We start from the raw sequence: 19,588 nt of genomic DNA, 5'->3' as shown, positions 1-19,588 counted from the left end.
ATCTTCAACCAATAGTGGCAGCAATAATAACAAATGTTAAGACTGAGTAGGCAAGAAATGAACGTGGTTCTCCTGTTTTCTAGAAAAGTAAATTTTAAATAAGATCAATTATACTGGGCTCGTATAACAATAGTGTTTCTGTTATATAACTCACCTCACAAAAAATGAAATAAAAATTCTTCTTTCTCTTTCAATGGGATAGTAGCAGTATATGCGCTATGAGGTAGAGGTGCGAAAGAAAGAATTATTGTCTCCTTAAATGTAAAAATGTTTTAAGAACCTGTATGTTATGATGGCCTCAAGAAAAAAGAATGAAATGTATTTCATGTGACTCTAATAATGTCTCTTAAAATGAATGTGATGCACACACCTTCATTACTTCATGATAATGTAAACTTTTGGGCACGCATACCCAAATTCTTAAATAATTCATTTTCAAGATTTGAAAACAAGTAATTCACACATTACCACAGAATATTATCTGAAGACAAAATTTGGCAGAATTTTGTATTTGGCAGAAAATACATCTTATTAGCTTCCCATAATTTTACTGACACACTTAGAAACAGAAATTCCCAGAATTTTACTAAAATGGCTAAGGTATTTAGCTTCCTATTACATTTTGAGAAACTTTATAAATAATTTGCACAAATTACTAAAACCATAAGACTACTGAAGGAACAAGTAAATTAGTAAGCATAATATCATTTAAAATATCCCTAGAAAATTCCAGTTATAGGCCTATTTTATCTGAAGGGATTGTATGGCTATAGTTTGTTCTTGTTTCTGGTTTTGATTTTTTTGCTGAGGAAGATTAGCCCTGAGCTAACATCTGTGCCAATCTCCCTCTACTTTATACGTGGCTCACTGCCTAGTGTGGCTGACGAGTGCTGTAGGTCCATGCCTGGGATCTGAACCCACGAACCCAGGCCACCAAAGCAGAGTGTGCCAAACTTTAACCACTGTGCCGTGGGGCCGGCCTATATAGTTTGTTTTAATTTTTGTCTTTTGCTATAACTTAAAATTTGGTGCTATTAAAAAACATTTACAGAACAGTAGTTTTATTAAGGAAGCAGTTTTTAAAAATTATTTATATGATACCTACTCTTGGCCCCAGCTCTCCAAAGGGTCCAATTGGTCCTTCTTCTCCCTTAAAAGAAAATATCAGAACATATCATGGCCTGAAATAAGTATTTAAAATTGTAAACCCTTATGCTCTCTATTTATTCTGAAATCTGAAGCTCATTCTGAGATAAGATGAAAATAATTCTGTGATTTTCTTGTATTTTAGAACTGTGTCACCCCATGATATTTTACTTTTTTGTGTGACAACCCCACATCTACTGTAAGGAGGACATGTACTATTGGGTATTTTAAAATTGGTAGATGATACAGATTACATACAGACAATTGAGAGTGAATAAGAGTGAAAGCGACTAGGGTATCACACAATCAGGATTAGGAATCACCGAGACCATGAATTAAGGATAACCTTTACCTTCTTGGGCTTAATATATCTCTGACACAGAGAGGAACTCAATAAAGTTCTTGATAGATGGAAATCAAAACACATTGATATATTAAACAATTACTGGTACAGAGCATGTTTGCTCTTGGGAGATTCTGATACTTCATTCCCTCAACAAATATGTTTTTGAGTCTTAGTTCTGTCTTAAGCCTTAGAGATACAAAAGTATATCAGATCCTACCCAAACGGGGCTTAATGTCTAGAGTTTCTTGACTAATTTACAAGTCCAATATTCTTGGTATCAAATCAGTGATATTGTTTATAAAATATGAAATCTTGTGCATTCTTCTAAGGATCAAAACTGTATGGATGGATAAGAGAATAGTAGAAAGTAGAAAAAATAAAGAATTTTTATACATCATTCTTTAAGAAAATTTAAAAGTAATATTTTTACTCTATTTATTGACATATTTTCTAAATATGCTGTTTTTCACCTTTAAAGGTTGATGTTACCACATCTGAACAACATATACAGACCTCTCTAGAATCACATATTTCATTCTATTTATTTGATTAATGAACGTTTTGCTCAATTCACAATTCAATTAAAATATAATTTATTGGGTCATAAATATAAAGTAGACACAAATAGTAAATACAAATTCTAGTGCATCTGATGAAGATTCTAGGCTCAGGTCCCTCATTCCATGGAGACCACTGATCAAAATCTCCAAAAGCATTCAGAACACTGCAAAATGATTCCAAATCCCATTCCACAACTGTCAGCAGGAAATGGTAATTTGAAACCCTCTATGGAAAGAACTGTCCACACTAAGGCAGTATTTTCTTTAAGCAAAAACTAAATTCCCACAAAAAATAAAAAGGGAAAATTTGAACGAAAAAAATTGCTGACTGGATATTGATTTCCTTCATACCTGAGTTCCTTTGAGACCGGGAGGACCAGGAGGCCCTCTATTTCCAAGGAGGCCCTACAAAAGCAACACAAGCATGTATGGTAAAAACTTCAGCTCAATTAACATTGTTTCAGTCGGCATTAATCTGGACATGGGCAATACTACTTGGCACCATTCATTTCCCATTAGGAAGTTATCAAAATAGGGTGGGTGGGTAGGCGAGCAGAAAACTACAGGGCATCCAAAAGCTGGGAAACAGGATAAACTTATCTTTAAACAGGGTGTTAGTGTTCAAATAACCTGCTCAGTATGTTACTCTTCAACAAGACACTTTTTCAGAAAAAGTACTTCTAAATTTAAAGCAATGAGTTCAGTTGTTAATCTGATAACAGTACAATAAATACATAATAGAGCGTCCACCAATCTGCAAACAGATGGAGGGCATACATAGAGTTATACCCTCTCTTCAGAGACTAGCGCGGTCGGGAACACGTCAGTTGTACTAAATGTTCTTCAACTTATTTCCCTTCTTGGTACAAGCAGGTAAAAAGAGAGGGCAATTTTCAGAAGAAAGTACCAATCTGAACATGATTAAGAATTTCGAGATTAAGAGAAGTCTTTTGTTAAACGGCATGTTGTTAAAAATTACATGCTCACTGAACAAAAATTCATGGAAGTAACTAAAAAAAATCTTCCTATTTCAGAAAATACCCTACAATATCTACTCAAGATGGCAACACTTTTGTTCCTCAGTTCTGTTCTCCCAACTATGCAATGTGCCAGCAAAGTGTTAAGTAAATCTCTTTTAAGAACTACCTTTTGCATTATTGGTTTTAGTTTTATCTAATTTTTAACCATGGTAAATAACTATGCCAAACAGCAAAACTACCCAGATGACTTTGAACTTTACTTTTGGAATGCAGTGGAGTGACAAACTGCATGACAATCCTTCCTTCATGTTATATCTTGCTCTCTCATTGCTTTGTTCTAACAAAACCAAAAAATAAAAAACTCGGTCAGTTTAAAAGTCAGTAATATATTATCACAGGTTTATTATGTACACAGCACCACTCAAGAAACTGCATTGCTTTAGGCAATAACTTAACATTTTTGCTCAGCTTTCTTATTTTTAGTGGGAAGAGACGGATTAGATTATTGAAATGGGCATATGTTGTTTTACGCAAGTCCAAAATATGTTCATCTTTTTTCAGGCAAAAGCATCCTAATTTTCCTCAGGTAAACACTCTTTCTTCACTCCTAGTCCATGTGATTTGAGGGGAGGTGACTCTACCAGTGACTAAATTTAAGGGTGGACATGTGACATGGACCTAAGTCAGTTAGCATATTCTACACCCTAGAAACAGTAACTGGTTCAGTAACGAGCCAAGAATCCAAGTCAGTCTACCTAAGCAAATTTCAAACTACAGTGGAACAATTGAGAAAACAGAATAGCATTAAGGATGATGTAAACCTAAACAGCAGAAAACCATGAAGGGGAGAGAGCCTGAGAATGAGATGAACGAATTAACAAAATGGAGAGAGTAGGAGTGACTGGGTTCTAACATTGTTTGGGGTCTTGGATTCTGTTGTGTTTGAATTCCTAAACTTTTCTCATATTTATGTAATCATGTTTAAGGGTTTTTTTTGTTTGTTTTTTGGTGAGGAAGATTGGCTCCGAGGCAACATATGTTGCCAATCTTCCCCTTTTCACTTGAGGAAGATTGTTGCTGAGCTAACATCTGTGTCAATCTTCTTCTGCTTTATGTGGGATGCCACCACAGTGTGGCTTGACGAGTGGTGCTAGGTCTGTGCCCGGGATCCAAACCTGCAAACTCCAGGCTGTCAAAGGGGAGCACGTGAACTTAACCACTACACCACTGGGCCAGCCTCTGAGTTGTGTTTTTATTACTTACAACTGAAAGAATATTGATTGCTACAATGATTTCTAACTCTTTTTAATGTCGAAAATACTCTTCCAGCTCTCTAAACGATAGGTTTTAAATGTTTAGATAACTGAAGGTAAGGCATCAGAATGCTGTGATATTTAAATTCCACCACAGGACAGCTAATGTTTAATTAATTCGTCACTTCAGTTTCTCATCCAACATTTTATTTTCTACTATGTGTAAGCTTCAATAAACAACACAACGTTAGGCCCTGAGTATACAAATACAAGTAAGACACAGTCCCTGTTCTCAATCAATTCATAATTTATTATGGATGATGACACTTTAAAATAAAAATTAGTAAATAAGAGTTCTAGTAGAACTAACAGTATAAGAGAATGTAAATAGGAACTTAGATAAAGCAGCAAAATGTTTTCTGGGAGGGTCAGAAAATTTTTAATGTAGGCAAATAATTTTGTATTGAGTTTTGATAAGCTAATAAGGACTTACAGCTAAAATTAAGCATACACCAAAAACTTATAAACAATACCTGGGGCTCAGAAGACACTGATGAACACAAAGTTTCAGGTTAAAGTGTAAGTGTAAGAAACTGGCTCAGCTCCATATCCAGGGTGTAGCCAGCAGAGAGGGCTGAGTGAGCACAGAGAGCTCGGTTCCCTTAGGCTCTCACGGCAGCTGTTTACCCTGCAGAGTGGCATCCCTGACCAAGAACCAAAAGGGAAGCAGACAAACCTGGGTTCCTTTTTCCTTCATCGTCTAAGACCAATTTATAATCTTAAGGAAATAATAAAAGCTGAATTAAGAAAAGAAAACCCCATTCATATGCTATTTACAAAAACACACCTAGAATAAAAATACAGGAAAATTTAAAGTCCAAAAAATGGAAAAAAAAAAATATGCAAGGGATTTACCCACCCCAAAATAGCTGAAGTAATTATGTTAATGTTAGATCTAATTGACTTTAAGATAAAACAGATTATTAGAGTTAAAAGGGTCACTAAATAATGATAAAAGGCTAGGTTCATCAGGAAGGGATAAAAACTCTAAATTTTTACGCATCTAATTACATAAATTTGACATTTATAAAGTAAAAACTGATAGATAAATAAAGATAAATTGAGAAATTTACTATTAGAGAGGGACATTTTAACACATCTCTCTCAGAAATTAGTAGGTCAAGCAGATAAAAATTGTAGGAATAGAGAAGACTTAGAAAGCAAAATTAACAAACTTGATTTACTGGCCATACGCAGAACACTGAATCCCTAAATTAGAGTTTACAGAGTCTTTACAAGCACACGTGGAAGATTTGTGAAAACTAACCACAAGAAAGTCCATAAACGACTATCAATAGTGTTAAAAAATTATAGTATATCTATACAGTGGATTACTATACAGCAGTTAAAATGAACAAGGTATAATTAGACACATCAACCTAGAACAAGTTGAAAGGACAAGATTGAGTCAAGGAGCAAGTCACAGAAGAATATGTCTAGTATGATTCCATTTACATGAATTTCCAAAACAAGTAAAACAACAAATATTATAAGGGTATATACATAGATGATAAAAGTATGGCAAAAACAAGAGAGTGGTTACTTGCAAAAGCAAGAAGGGAAGAGAGAGATATCATTAGTGAGGGACACACGCCAGGCTTCCAATGATCTACTTCTTAACATTAATAGGGTTTGTTTTATTATTGTTGTTTGCACTGCACATATTTCATATTTATCATATGTTAAACACAATTGTTTTTAAATTTAAAATGAACAGAATCTAAAATCGAGTCTGGATTTGAATTCTAGCTTTGAAGCTTACTAGAGATATGACCTGAGTTCCATTATCCATAGAATCATGTTACCATCAGCACCATAAGGTTGTTGTGATAAATAAAATGGTGCTTGGAATACAACAGAGACTCAATAAATATTAGTTTCCTTCTCCTCGTGTAGCACACATTGATTAGTGTTTGCAACAGTCTCTGAACTGACATTTCACTTATCTGCCCTATACATTTACCACATTCATACGTATAATTTACTATTATTATTCTTCCTAAAACACCTCTTTCATCATCTCACTCCTCTCAAAATCTTCCATAGAGTAAAAGAGTAGACCTTTTTTATGCTACTAAAGTTAAGTTGTTATCAGCTTAAAATAGATTGCTATAAGATATTTTATGTAAGCCACATGGTAACCACAAATAAAATATCTATAAAAGATACACGAAAGAAAATGAGAAAGGAATTAAAGCAAGTTACAAAAAAATCAACAAAACACAAGGAAGACAGTAAGAGAAGAAAAGAGGGTCAAAATAGCTACAAGACAGAAAATGATTACAATTAACAAAATGGCAATAATAAGTCCTTCCTTATTAGCAATCACTTTAAATGTAAATAGATTAAAGCCTGCAATCAAAAGATGTAGAGTGGCTGAATGGATAAAAAAAGATCCAACTATACGCTATGTACAAGAGACTCACTTTAGATTTAAGGGCACACATAGGATGAAAGTGAAAGGATGAAAAAGATATTCCATGCAAATGATATCCAAAAGAGAGTAGACATGGCCATACCTATATTAGAAAAGATAGATGTTAAGTCGAAAGCTGTCACAAGAGACAAAGACATTAACTCGTGATAAAAGAGTCAATTCACCAAGAAGTTATAACAATTATAAATAAATATGCACCCAATAGCAGAGTACCCAAATAATGCAGCAAATATTGATAGAATTGAAGGGAGAGATAGACACCAACACAATAAATGCAAAAGATTCCAATACTGTACTTCCAATAATGGATAGGACGACCAGACAGAAGCCCAATAAGGAAACAGAGGACTTAAATAACACTACAGACCAAATGGACCTAACAGACGTATACAGAACATTCCACTCAAAGCAGCAGGATACACATTCTTTTCAAGTGCATACAGAACGTTTTCCAGCATAGATCACATATTAGGTCACAAAACAAGTCTTAGCAAATATAATAAAATTGAAATTATACCAACCATCTTTTCTGACCTTAATGGAATGAAGCCAGAAATCAATAACAGCAGGGAAACTAAAAAATTCACCAATAGATGGAAATTAAACAATGCACTTTTGAAGAACCAATGGATCAAAGAAGAAATCCAAAGGGAAATTAGAAAATATCTTGGAAGACAAAAAAAACAAAAACACAATATACCAAAATTTATGGGATGCAGCAAAAGCAGTACTAAGAGGGAATTTTATAGTGGCAAACACTTACATTAAAAAAGAAGAAAGGAGGGGCCGGCCCCGTGGCTGAGTGGTTAACTTTGTGCACTCTGCTTTGGTGGCCTGGGGTTTCGCTGGTTCAGATCCTGGGTGCGGACATGGCACCACTCATTGGGCCATGCTGAGGCAGCATCCCACATGCCACAACTAGAAGGACCCACAACTAAAAAAACCCCCCAAAAAACTATAACTATATACCAGGAGCTTTGGGGAGAAAAAGGAAAGAATAAAAAAATCTTAAAAAAATAAAGAAGAAAGGGGCCTGGCCTGGTGGGGTAGTGGTTAAGTTCACATGCTCTGCTTCAGTGGTCCAGGGTTTGTGGGTTTGGATCTCACATGCGGACCCACACATCACTCATCAAGCCATACTGTGGCAGTGTCCCACATACAAAATAGAGGAAGACTGGCACAGGTGTCAGCTCAGTGACAATCTTCCTCAAGCAAAAAGAGGAAGATTGGCAACAGATATTAACTCAGAGCGGATCTTCCTCACCAAGAAAAAAAAGAAGAAATCTCACAGAAACCACCTAAATACACCTCAAGGAACTAGAAAAAGAAGAACAAATTAAGCCTAAAGTTAAGAGAAGGAAGGAAATAATAAAGACTAGAGCAGAAATAAATGAATAGAGAATAGAAAACCTAAAGAAAATATCAACAAAACTAAGATTTGGTTTTGTGAAAAGATCAACAAAATTGACAAACCTTTAGCTCGACTAAGACAAAAAGAGACAAGATTCCAATAAATAAAATCAGAAACGAAAGACAGCACATTAGAGTTAATACAACAGAAACAAAAAGGATCAGAAGAGACAATACAAACAGTTATACACCAACAAAATTGATAACTTAAAAGAAATAGATAAAATTCCTAGAAACATACAACCTACCAAAACTGAATCATGAAGAAATACAAAATCTAAACAGATCTATAACCAGTAAGGAGATTGAATCAGTAATCAAAAACCCCCTTAACCAAGAAAAGCCTAGGACCAGATGCCTTCACTGGAGAATTCTACCAAACATTTAAATAAGGATTAATGTAAATCCTTCTCAAACTCTTCCAAAATATTGAAGAGGAGGGAACACTTCCAAACTCATTTTATGAGACCAAAGGCAGACAAAGACACTACAAGAAAAGAAAATTACAGGCCAATATCTCTGATGAATACAGATGCAGAAATCCTCAAAATAATGCTAGCAAAATGAATTCAACAGCACATTAAAGGATCATATGTCATAACCAAATGGGATTTATCCCAGGGATGCAAGGATTGTTTAACATGTAAAAATCAATCAATGTGATACAGCATGTTAACAGAATGAAGAATAAAAATAACATGATCATCTAAATAGATGCAGAAAAAGCAGTTGAGAAAATTTAACACCCTTTCATGATAAAAACACTCAACAAACCAAAAACTGAAGGAAAATGCCTTAGCATAATAAAGGCCATACACGAAAAGCCCACCGTTAATATCACACTCAACAGTGAAAAATTGAAAGCTTTCCTCTAAGATTAGGATTAAGGTAAGGATGCGCACTCTCACCACTTCTATTGAATTCTTAGTTGGAGCAATTAGGAGAAAAAAGAAAAAAAGACACCCAAAAGAAAAAGTAAAATCTCTGTTTGCAGATGACATGGTTTTGTGTGTGGAAAATCCTAAAGATTCCACAAAATCTGTTAAAACTAAAATGAATTCAGCAAAGTTGTAGGATATAAAATTGACATTAAAAAATCACTTGTTTTTCTGTACATTAACAACAAACAATTTGAAAAGGAAATTAAGAAAACAATCCCATTTATCAAAGCATCAAAAAGAATAAAATACTTAGGAGTAAACTTAACTAAGGAGATGAAAGCCTTGTACACTGAACTACAAAAGATTGCTGACAGAAATTAAAGAAGACTCAAACAATGGAAAGACATCCCGTGTTCATGGATTGAAAGATTGAATATTGTTAAAATGTCCATACTACCCAAAGCAATCTACAGATTCAGTGCAATCCCTAGAAAGATCTTAAAGGCATTTTTTGCAGGTACAGAAAAAACAATCCTAAAATTCGTATGGAACCACAAAGAACCCTGAATAGACAAAACAATCTTGAGAAAGAAGAACAAAGCAGGAAGCCTCACATTTCCTGACTTCAAAACATATTACAAAGGTACAATAATCAAAATAGTTTGGTACTGGCATAAAGACAGACATAGACCAAAGGAACAGAATAGAGAGCCAAGAAATAAACCCATGTGTATATGCTCAAATGGTCTTTGACAAGGGGGCCAATACTACACAATGAGGAAAAGACAGTCTCTTCAACAAATGGCGTAAGGAAAGCTGGATATTCACATGTGAAAGAATGAAATTGGACCCTTATCCTACAACATAGACATAAATCAACTCAAAATGGATTAAAAACTTAAATATTAGACTTGAAACCATAAAACTCCTAGAAGAAAACACAGGCAGAAAGCTCCTTGACATCAGTCTTGGTCATGATTTTTTGGATTTGAGACAAAATCAAAGGCAACAAAAGCAAAAATAGACTAGTAAGTACTTCTTCACAGTAAGGAAAACAATCAACAGTGTGAAAAGACAACCCATGGAATGGGAGAAAATCTTTGCAAACCATAAATCTGATAAGGGTTAACATCTAAAATATATAAGGAACTCTACAACCCAACAGCAAAAACCAAATAGCTTAATTAAAATGAGCAAAGGACTTGAATGGACATTTCTCTAAATAAAACATACAAATGGTCAACAGGTATATGTAAAAATGCTCAACATCATTAATCACCAAGGAAGTGCAAATCAAAGCCACAATGAGATATCACCTCACACGTATTAAAATGGCTACTGAAATCAAAGAGGAGCTGGCCCTATGGCTGAGAGGTTAAGTTTATGCACTTCCCTTTGATGGCCTGGGGTTCAACGGTTCAGATCCTGGGCACAGACCTACACACTGCTCATCAAGCCATGCTGTGGCAGCATCCCACATAGAAGAACTAGAGTGACCTATAACTAGGATATACAGCTATGTACTGGAGGAAAAAAAAAAGAAAGAGAAAGATTGGCAACAGATGTCAGCTCAGGGCCAATCTGCCTTACCAAAAAGCATACAAAACAAACAAGCAAACAGAAAATAACAGATGTTGGCAAGGATGTAGATAAATTGGAACCCTATGCACTGTTGGTGGGAATATAAAATGATGCGGCCACTATGGAAATCAATATGGAGGTTCCTCCAAAAATTAAAAATAGAACCACCATATGATCCAGCCATCCCACTTCTGAGTATTTATCCAAAAGAACTGAAAACCAGATCTCAAAAAGACATCTGCACTCCCATGTTCACTGCAGCATTATTCACAATAGCCTATAGATGGACAACCTAAATGTCCATCAGTGGATGAATGGATAAAGAAAATGTGGATTTTTGAACTACTGCACAATGGTCTATTATTCAGCCTTAAAAAAGAAGGCCTGACATATACTACAACATGAATAACCCTTGAAGACCTTATGCTAAGTGAAATAAGCCAGTCACAGAAGGACAAATAATGCATGATTCTACTTTTATGATACATCTAAGTAGTCAATACTCATAGAAGCAGAAAGTGGAACAGTGGTTGCCAGGGGTTGGGGTAGGTGGAAACAGGAAGTTGCTGTTCAGTGGGTATAGAGTGTCAGTCATGCAAGATGAAAACAGTCTAGAGACATGCTGTATGACAATATGCATGTAGTTTACAATACTGTACTGTAAACTTAAAAATTTGTTGAAAGTAGATTTTACGTTATGTTTTTACCACAATAAAAAAAAACCTTCCATTGGGCTTACTAGCATTCGAACTTCTCAACTTTATATTTAAGATCTGTCACAATCTGCCTCCTAACTTTTTTTTTTTAAAGTTATGTAGGTTTACTCCCAACCTCTATTCTTGTGTTCATTTTGTACTTGTTGTATAGAATTTCTCAGCCCTTGACTTTACTTGGCCAAATCTAACCCATCCTACTTAAATCTTAATATCTCTATGAAGTCTTTCAGAAAATGGCCACATAAGTTATTCTCTCCTCTGAGCTCCTTATTATTCACTTATCATATGCTGCCTAGTTACGCTTTTTAACTTTTCTGGAAATCTAAAATTTCCAGAGGATTACAAATTCCTAGAAGATAAAAGACCATGTTTTAATCTTGTTTTCAAGTAACTACTTAATACACTACATTGCTTATTGTACAAACTCAACAAATATTTCTCAGCTGACTAAATGCTGCCTGGAAAATAAAATGATTAATATAAGAAATCTGTGTATAAAATCTTGATCTAGCTTATGCAACGTGAATCTTCAGGGGTGGGGTGAGGTGATCTCGGAGCTCTATTTAGAGTTATGCATTTTCCTCTTACCAAGATAGCTCACCTCTATTCAGATAAACACATGACATATTTTAATAATTCAGTACAAAAGTTATTTCCATATATTCTATAACACAACTTCACAAATGGTAGTTTCTCTCTAAAAATTTATCAGGGATGATATACAACAGGCAATAACAGCCTGTTTTACCATCCTTAAATCCATAGCCAAAGTAACAACACAAATCTTATGGCAACAAATAAATTATTCCTCTGTTTACAAAGAAGAGAGAATATTTATGGGGTACTCACTTTCTGCATTAAGCAGAAAAGGATGTGGTTTTGCTAATGTTATGGGATGCTTGAAAGCAGACTGCCAAATTGGGTAGCTCTCAAGAAGGCTTGCTGAAGTATGTTTTGTATTTATATATACATATACACACACACACAATCCCACAATCAACAGAACCATAATTAACACAAGCTTCCAATCTTAGTTTGAGGTTGTTAGTCAACTGGCAGAAAATGAAGAGAAAATAAAAGTCTTTAGAGCTGTGCCAAATTGCTCTGGAAAGAACCCAGTTTGTTTGCAAACAGGATAACCAAGTACTTCGAGTGCACATGATTTTCTTGATGACCACTTCGTATAGCCTCAACAGAGCTGTAGTAATTCGTATTGTCCCCACTTTTCAAAGAAGACACGTATATGGAAATAAAGGAAGTTTTAAGATGCTTCCATGATATAGTGTACACAACTAAAAAAACACAACATGCTAAAAGGGTCAGTATGTTTGACTCTGTTTTTTTCTTGTTTCTAGAAACAATCTCAAGGCAAATAGGAAGGACCTAGAAGAGAGATAAAAACATAAAATTGTACTGCTGTTCCTTGAAGAATTTTCTGGTTCTTTTGATAAAATTATCTCTTCTAAGATATTATTTTAAAATTCAGTGATGTGTACAAAGTCAATCAGTACCATCATGTTGGTACTGATGAGGGTACAAGCTCGTGTTTATGGAATAAATTTAGATAAAGTAATCCACAAAGAAATTATTACCCACTGGAAATTCAACCATTGGTATCTATTAAAATGTCTGGCTTTCTGGTCTTTTGTCCCACTTTTAAAAATCACAATTCTAAGACAAAAAAGAAGTAAGTAATGAGAAGGAAGTTTTAAAGATCACTATTGCAATAACATACAAGAGATCAGCTGGTTTTCTTCAGTTCTCTGACTTTTTTTTTGCCAAAACTTCAAGAGAAACAAAATTTCCAAATTGAAAAGAATTTAGAAAGCTATCTGGTTCTTCATCCACTATGATACGCATACTTAAAAACATTAAATTCAATGATCACTTCCCCTTGAAGTAATTCCCAGTTCCCTCAGGCAGAATCTGTTGTTCAATCCTCCAGGCTCTCCTAGCACTTCACCAGCTCTTTTATACAGCACTCCTTACATTTTGTGATGATTTTTTCGGTATCTCTCGCTAAACTGTAACCTAATCCAGGGGAGGGACCATAGTTTAGAAATCTTTACAAACCCACATTTAGCACTTGGCCTAACACACAAAAGAAACAATAAATCCTAAGTGAATGAATGGATAAATGAATGTGTTTATATATGCATCAAGTTCAAGTTCCTAAGCATACAGTAGGTGAAGGGCTAAACTGGACATGAGAAATTCTCAACTCCATTCTCTATAGTCTGTCTCTCTTTCTCTCCTTTTCAACATCCATTCATAGTACTATTTCTACTTTTGGCCTTGCTTTACTATTAGATATTGATTATTTCTACCCTGAGGTCAACCAGGTACCTCAAACTAAATACACGTAGAATCCAACTTCTTCCCTTCCCCATCCTCCAAACCTGCTCCTCCTCCTGAGTTCCCTATTTAAGTCAATGACATCAGTAACCCAAAGTATAGTCTCAGTTTTATCTTTGACTTCGCTTTCTCCCATCACTTTCATTTAATCAGTTACCAAGTTGCATTGTTTCTAGTTCCAAAACAGCTTTGAAATACAATCATTCAATCAATCATCCATTCAGCCAAAATCTATTGCTTTTTTATTATGTGCTATGGATATTATTATGGTTATTGTGATGTATATAAAATCACTCTCTTCTCTCAAAAAACTTACAGTCTAATAGAGAGATAAGTAGATCAGTAGTTATATAAGATAAGTGCTTGATAGTTTTTTTTTAGGGACTACAGAGAAAGGATATCTCAATTACATTTGGGAAGAACAGGGAAAGCTTGCTGGACAACGTGGTATGTAAGGTGTAGGTGTTAGGTAGATGAACAAGGGCATAGAAAGGTAGAGAGATATCCAGACAAAAGGAACAGCACACAGGAAGCTGTTAGATTTAAACAGGCATGGCATGGTCTGGTATTGTAAATAGTTTGGCTGGAGTAATGCTTTTGGAAGAGTGATGGTAGATGTGACTATATGACTACAGAGTTAGAGAGAGAGGGTAGGTCATAAAGAGCCTTGTGTAAAAAGTAAAGAAGAACAAGCCTTAACCTGGAAGCTGTGGAGATAACTGAAGAATTTAAGCACAAGAGTGACGTGATGTGATCTATACTTCACAAAGATTATTCCATCAGCAGCTTTGAAGTAGATTTGAAATGTCACACCAGAGGCAGGAAGAACTGGAGGAACATTACACTAATCCTGGTGAAAAATAAAAAGGACCTAAACTACAAATTGGCAGTGAGAATGGTTTTAACAGCAAAGAGGGGAAATTCTGAGTCAAAGGAAAGATCAGGGTAAAGGTGATAATTGATGGCATGAGGTCATTCAGGAGTCAAGAGAAGAGTCCGATGCAAAACATATGTGGAACTTGAATACCAAGGAGGAGGAGGAATTCTACCTCTCTGCAGACATAAAGGAAAGAAGAAACATCGCTGGATACAGGGAAAGTTTGTAGGTGGCCAGTAGGGTTGCCAGATAAAATACAGGATGCCCAGTTAAATTTGAATTTCACATAAACAACAAATAACTTGTAGTACAAATATGTTCCAAATATTGCACCTCCATCCTCTCACAATTTCCTTTTCCTGAATGCCATACAACCCACTTGTCTGTTTGCAAACTCCTACTCATTCATCATGTCAGCTCAAGTGCTACCTTCTCTACAAACTGTCATCTGAGTCCCCTAACCCAATGCTTGCACAGTACTACATATTATATATTATCCATATGGTTATTATAAAGGTTTTCCTGCATATCTTTCTCTAGATTGTAGGTTTCTTGAAAGTAGGGATCAGGACTTTTCATCTTTGTAGCCCTAGGGTCTAATACAATGGCTGTCACATGAGGCAGCCAATAAATATTTGCTGATTGAATGAATGTCCTGTTTCAGATCTTCATATTTTCTTTTCTAGCTTTTTCCAGCTCTTCTCCTTGGCTTCAATTTCTCTATTTAAACTATCCTACATACTGATTATAAGTATATTTTTAAAACATAAATCACCTAGGACACTTTACTACTGAAATATCTTTGATTACTTCATGATGCCCACGGATAAAGTAGAAATTCTGCAGCATGGTGTTGAACGTTCTCCACAATTTAATCCCAAAGCTAAGTGGTTAAGAGGTAAGACTTTGAAATAATATCTGGGTTAAAATCCCGGCTACATCACTTGATGGTTACGTGACTGTGAGGGAATGACCTAACCGTCTGTAGAACGGGGATAATATCTATCTCACAATGCTGTTGTGAAGATTAAATGAGACGTCTGTAAAACATTTACTATAGTACTTGACACCGTAGTGACCTAACAAATATAGCTATTATTAATATTCTTTCCAGCTTCATCTCCTATCATTTCCGCTCTACTCATAATGATAACCTTCCAAAGCAGCTATACTTCATAACCTGCCAATTCTCCAAACTTCAGCCCATTTCATCCTTCCATGTCTTTATTCACAATGCTCTATTTGCTTACAATGCTCATTCTATGTCAGTTGCTTGGCCAAGTCTGGTATTTAAAACTTTGCTATAGATAATTTCTAGTATATATACACAACAACAGTAAAGAAAGGTAATAATTCTTAGGTTTCTTCAGGTATTTTGTGCTATGTATAACTTCCAGGACACACAGGCTCTCTTTTATTTTAACTAGTGGATAGTCAATGGGCCCTAGAGTGTTTTAGTGATCAGAAAACATTTACTGTATGCTGTAACTTTTTAGTTTTTTGGGGTTTTTTTCCATCTGCTCCAAGAAATCTTTTTTTCAGTGATTTATGTGCTTTGCAAATACGGTCACCCTCATTTAAGTCCATACCACACTAGGAAAATCATTTTCAAACACCTGAATCCAGGAGACTGGATAACATACTCTAACTAAGCAAAGGGCACCAAAGGAACAACCAGACATGCAAACTTCTTAATTCTCTTCAAACAAGCTGTACAAAGTTTATTAAACGCACCTGAGACAGGACAAAAATATCCAGAAATATGATATTCCTAAAATCTTTACCCATTCTTTGAGATTTGAGATTAGACAACTCTAGGTATCATAGTTTTTTGTTTCTTTTTTTTTTTTACCTTTGATCCTTCAGGGCCATTTTGTCCAGGAATCCCAATATCTCCTGGAAAACCCTAGGGAACATAAAAACGTACAGAGTTTATTCCACAGCAAATTACTTTGCCTTTTTTTCCCTTTCAAATTTCCCATTGCCTTTCTTTCATGCCCAAAGCAATTCATACTCCTCAAAAACTCAGTATTAAAGATTTTTAGGCAGTCATCTAACATTGGAATACAAAACTTACAAAGTTTATTAAAAGAGAATTTACTTTACCAGTTATTCAAGAACAATCCTCAGACCCAAAGAAAAGCCTCTAATCTAAGAGACTGGAAGTCTAAGAGTCTAAGAGATTGAAGGTCTTATTCAAACATCTTCCACAACTTGGAAAAAATGCAAAAAGGTATGTAACAGGTCCTTTCAACATGATGTGGGAGGGACACAGGGTCGCTAAGAATTAGGTAAGTGTACTCTGTTAGACTCATGCCTTACTAACTTTATGTTAACTTGTAGATTTTTTGTTAGGTAGAGATACAAACAATTTCTGTCCGGTGAAAAAAATAACCCCAAAGGTTATGGCTTAATATATAGGATATTAATCAGTTATGTATCTAACTCAACTGTATTCTAACATTCTCACATTTAACTATCTGTAAATACTTAGCTCCTCAAATGCTGTTTGAACTCATCTTAACATCTTACTGGTTCCATCATTAATGAGTTGAATAAAATCTTTGACCCATGTTTACTTTATATTTGCCTGAGAAGCATAATTTTACCCTTTTGGAAATTATACTTCAGCAGTCTAAAACAGTAGCTCAAGAAACAGAAATGGACTATAGTGTTAAATAAAATCTGTACCGAGAAGAAGCCTAGAATTGTTGCTCTAAAATGGTTAGATCAATATTCTTGCTGAAATAATGAATAAGAATGTGATTCATCATGATTTGTTTCAATAATGATAATAAGCTAATGATTGTAGTTTTACTTATATTAATTTTGTCACAGATAAAGCTGTTTCAGAGTTTCCCACTGACATGGACAAAGGAATAAAAAGTAAGACAAGTACAAAATTAGCATCTTTAAAAGTAAAGAAGGCTGCAACTAAAATAAGAATGTCAGCCACAAAAGGTAGTTCAGTGGAGGGGTAAACATCATGGGAATAAAAATGCCCACAGTAATATGGAACAGTAAGGTTGATTCTGGAATACTCATCCTGGAAAGAAAAACAACTCAAAAGAAAATGATACCAACTCATCCAGTCTGGATTAGGACAGAAATGCCTTGACTCCGATTAAAAACTTGGATTCTGTAGAGAAAAACATTACTTGGGGACATTTCTGGCAAGAGAAAAAGCAATAGTATCAGAAAGCCTGGTTACAGGATCAGATTTCTGGAAGTTTTGGAATAGAAGATGTTTAACACAGACTTGCTGATGGCTTTTCTAATTAAAGGAAATCAGATTCACCTATGCTAATATTTGTATATATGACAACTTAAAAAACTTAGATTCTTTTCCTGATAATTTCATATCCTTTGTAACACATCCTTTGTTAGTAAGTTTAGTGAGGGAAAATCCCTGTCAACTTGAATCAAGACATTTCTGTTCTAGTTCCTGGTGTAATACTAACTAGTCGTCCAAAATAGAACTCATTTCTTTCTTGCATTATAGCCACTCTTCACCCTGTGTTCACTATTTAAGTAAAACTTACCTCTATCCACCAGTGTCCAAGTCAAAAATCTGTACATCATTTTAAATGTTTCTTTTTCCCTCACCACCACCACCTTCCAATTGTTCACTAAAGTCCTGTCAGTTCCATCTCCTAATGCCTGTCAATTTGAGCCACTTTTCTCTGTACCCTTCTCTACTACCATACAGTAAGTCACTACCCCTAGCTTCTAAACCAGTCTCCTTTCTTTTCTTCATCTTTCCATCCCCTACACAATTCATTTTTCACTCTGTAGTGCATTCTATGCAAATCTGATCATGCTACTTTGTTAATGGCCTCAAAATAAAATCCAAATTCCTAAAAACATAACTTATAGGGGCCTTCACAAATTGGCCTCTACTTACCTCTCTATTCTATCCTCTTCCACCCAAAACTTCAGTCACTGAACAACTTTCATACCCTGAAAGTATACATTCTCTTTCACTTTGGGGCTTTTGCACATACTGTTTTCTCTGCCTTGAATTATTTTCCCTTATCTTTCTTCACCTGGAAGGCTTATGTTTTAAATAGAGGATTGACTATGTTACTTGCAAATCTTTCTTTGACCTCTAACTTTAAGTCAGATTCCTTCTAAGAACTCTCACACCATCCTGGGGTCCTACAGGTCACTTAATGTAGCATTTTGCCTTGTTTCATTTTCCTCATGAGATTGTAAACTCCTTGAGGCAGTTTTATATCTTATTAACAACCATATTCCCAGCAACTAGTACAACACTTGGCATAAAGTAAGTGCTAAAAAAAACGATGTTTTTGTTTTTGTTTTTGTTGAATGACTGGCTTGTTTGTTTCTTTTGGAAAAAAAGAAAAGGAGATGTCTGGTGGCTATTTTTAGCCCCCAGGGTACTGATTTACAACCACTGGTTCAGAGTGTCCCCATGGATAAATTCATAGCTTCTGTCCATCCTCCAGATGAGCCTGGAACACCCTGTCATAGCAGAAATCAAGGAAGCTATCAAAGGAATCAAACTAGAGTCATGTTAAAATAACTCTGGGAGCTTGAAGAGGATCCCACCGGCCAGACATGGGACAACATGAACTTTAACAAGGATAAGAATTGCAAAGGATTGAAACATGTCAAATATGTTTAAATTCATTAACTCATGATGATAACACAATAACAAAAAAACTGTCCATGTTTAGAAGACGAAAGGGAGCCAACTCATTATTTCAAAAACTGGTAAACAAAAGTGAAGAATCAAGCATCTACTCTACATTTCCTATATATACTGTACCACTACTAAGCAAATAGTAGGTGAGGGTATGTATTCTAGCCAATAAATGAAAAATAAATGATAAAACCAGAATATATCCATTTTGCAATTCCCTAAGTGATCTAATGGATCTAGACAGTTGAGTAATCAATGTTACTAACATCGCAAAAAAAGAAATAACTAGACATTATGTGCTTCCTGATGAAAGAACACAA

At 35.1% G+C, this 19,588-nt stretch overlaps 1 protein-coding gene across 18 annotated transcripts in view; it reads right to left on the bottom strand.

Moving 5' to 3' along the window:
- The window catches only part of COL24A1 (collagen type XXIV alpha 1 chain), a 349,075-nt gene that overhangs the window by 196,371 nt on the left and 133,116 nt on the right, over positions 1 to 19,588 (bottom strand). For all 18 annotated transcript variants that reach the window (XR_011532521.1, XR_011532522.1, XM_008516954.2 and 15 more), the window contains 3 exons: positions 16,455 to 16,508; positions 2,404 to 2,457; positions 1,106 to 1,150 (listed from right to left, as the gene is read on the bottom strand). Coding sequence is in view for 16 of the 18 variants with exons in the window: in XM_008516954.2 (XP_008515176.2) it covers positions 1,106 to 1,150; positions 2,404 to 2,457; positions 16,455 to 16,508 (153 nt within the window). In the remaining 2 variants the exon portion in view is untranslated. The remainder of the gene's footprint in view (positions 1 to 1,105; positions 1,151 to 2,403; positions 2,458 to 16,454; positions 16,509 to 19,588) is intronic.

The sequence above is a fragment of the Equus przewalskii genome, chromosome 24 (assembly GCF_037783145.1).
Source record: "Equus przewalskii isolate Varuska chromosome 24, EquPr2, whole genome shotgun sequence".
Lineage (NCBI taxonomy): Eukaryota > Metazoa > Chordata > Mammalia > Perissodactyla > Equidae > Equus > Equus przewalskii.
This window is presented reverse-complemented; position numbering and strand designations above follow the sequence as displayed.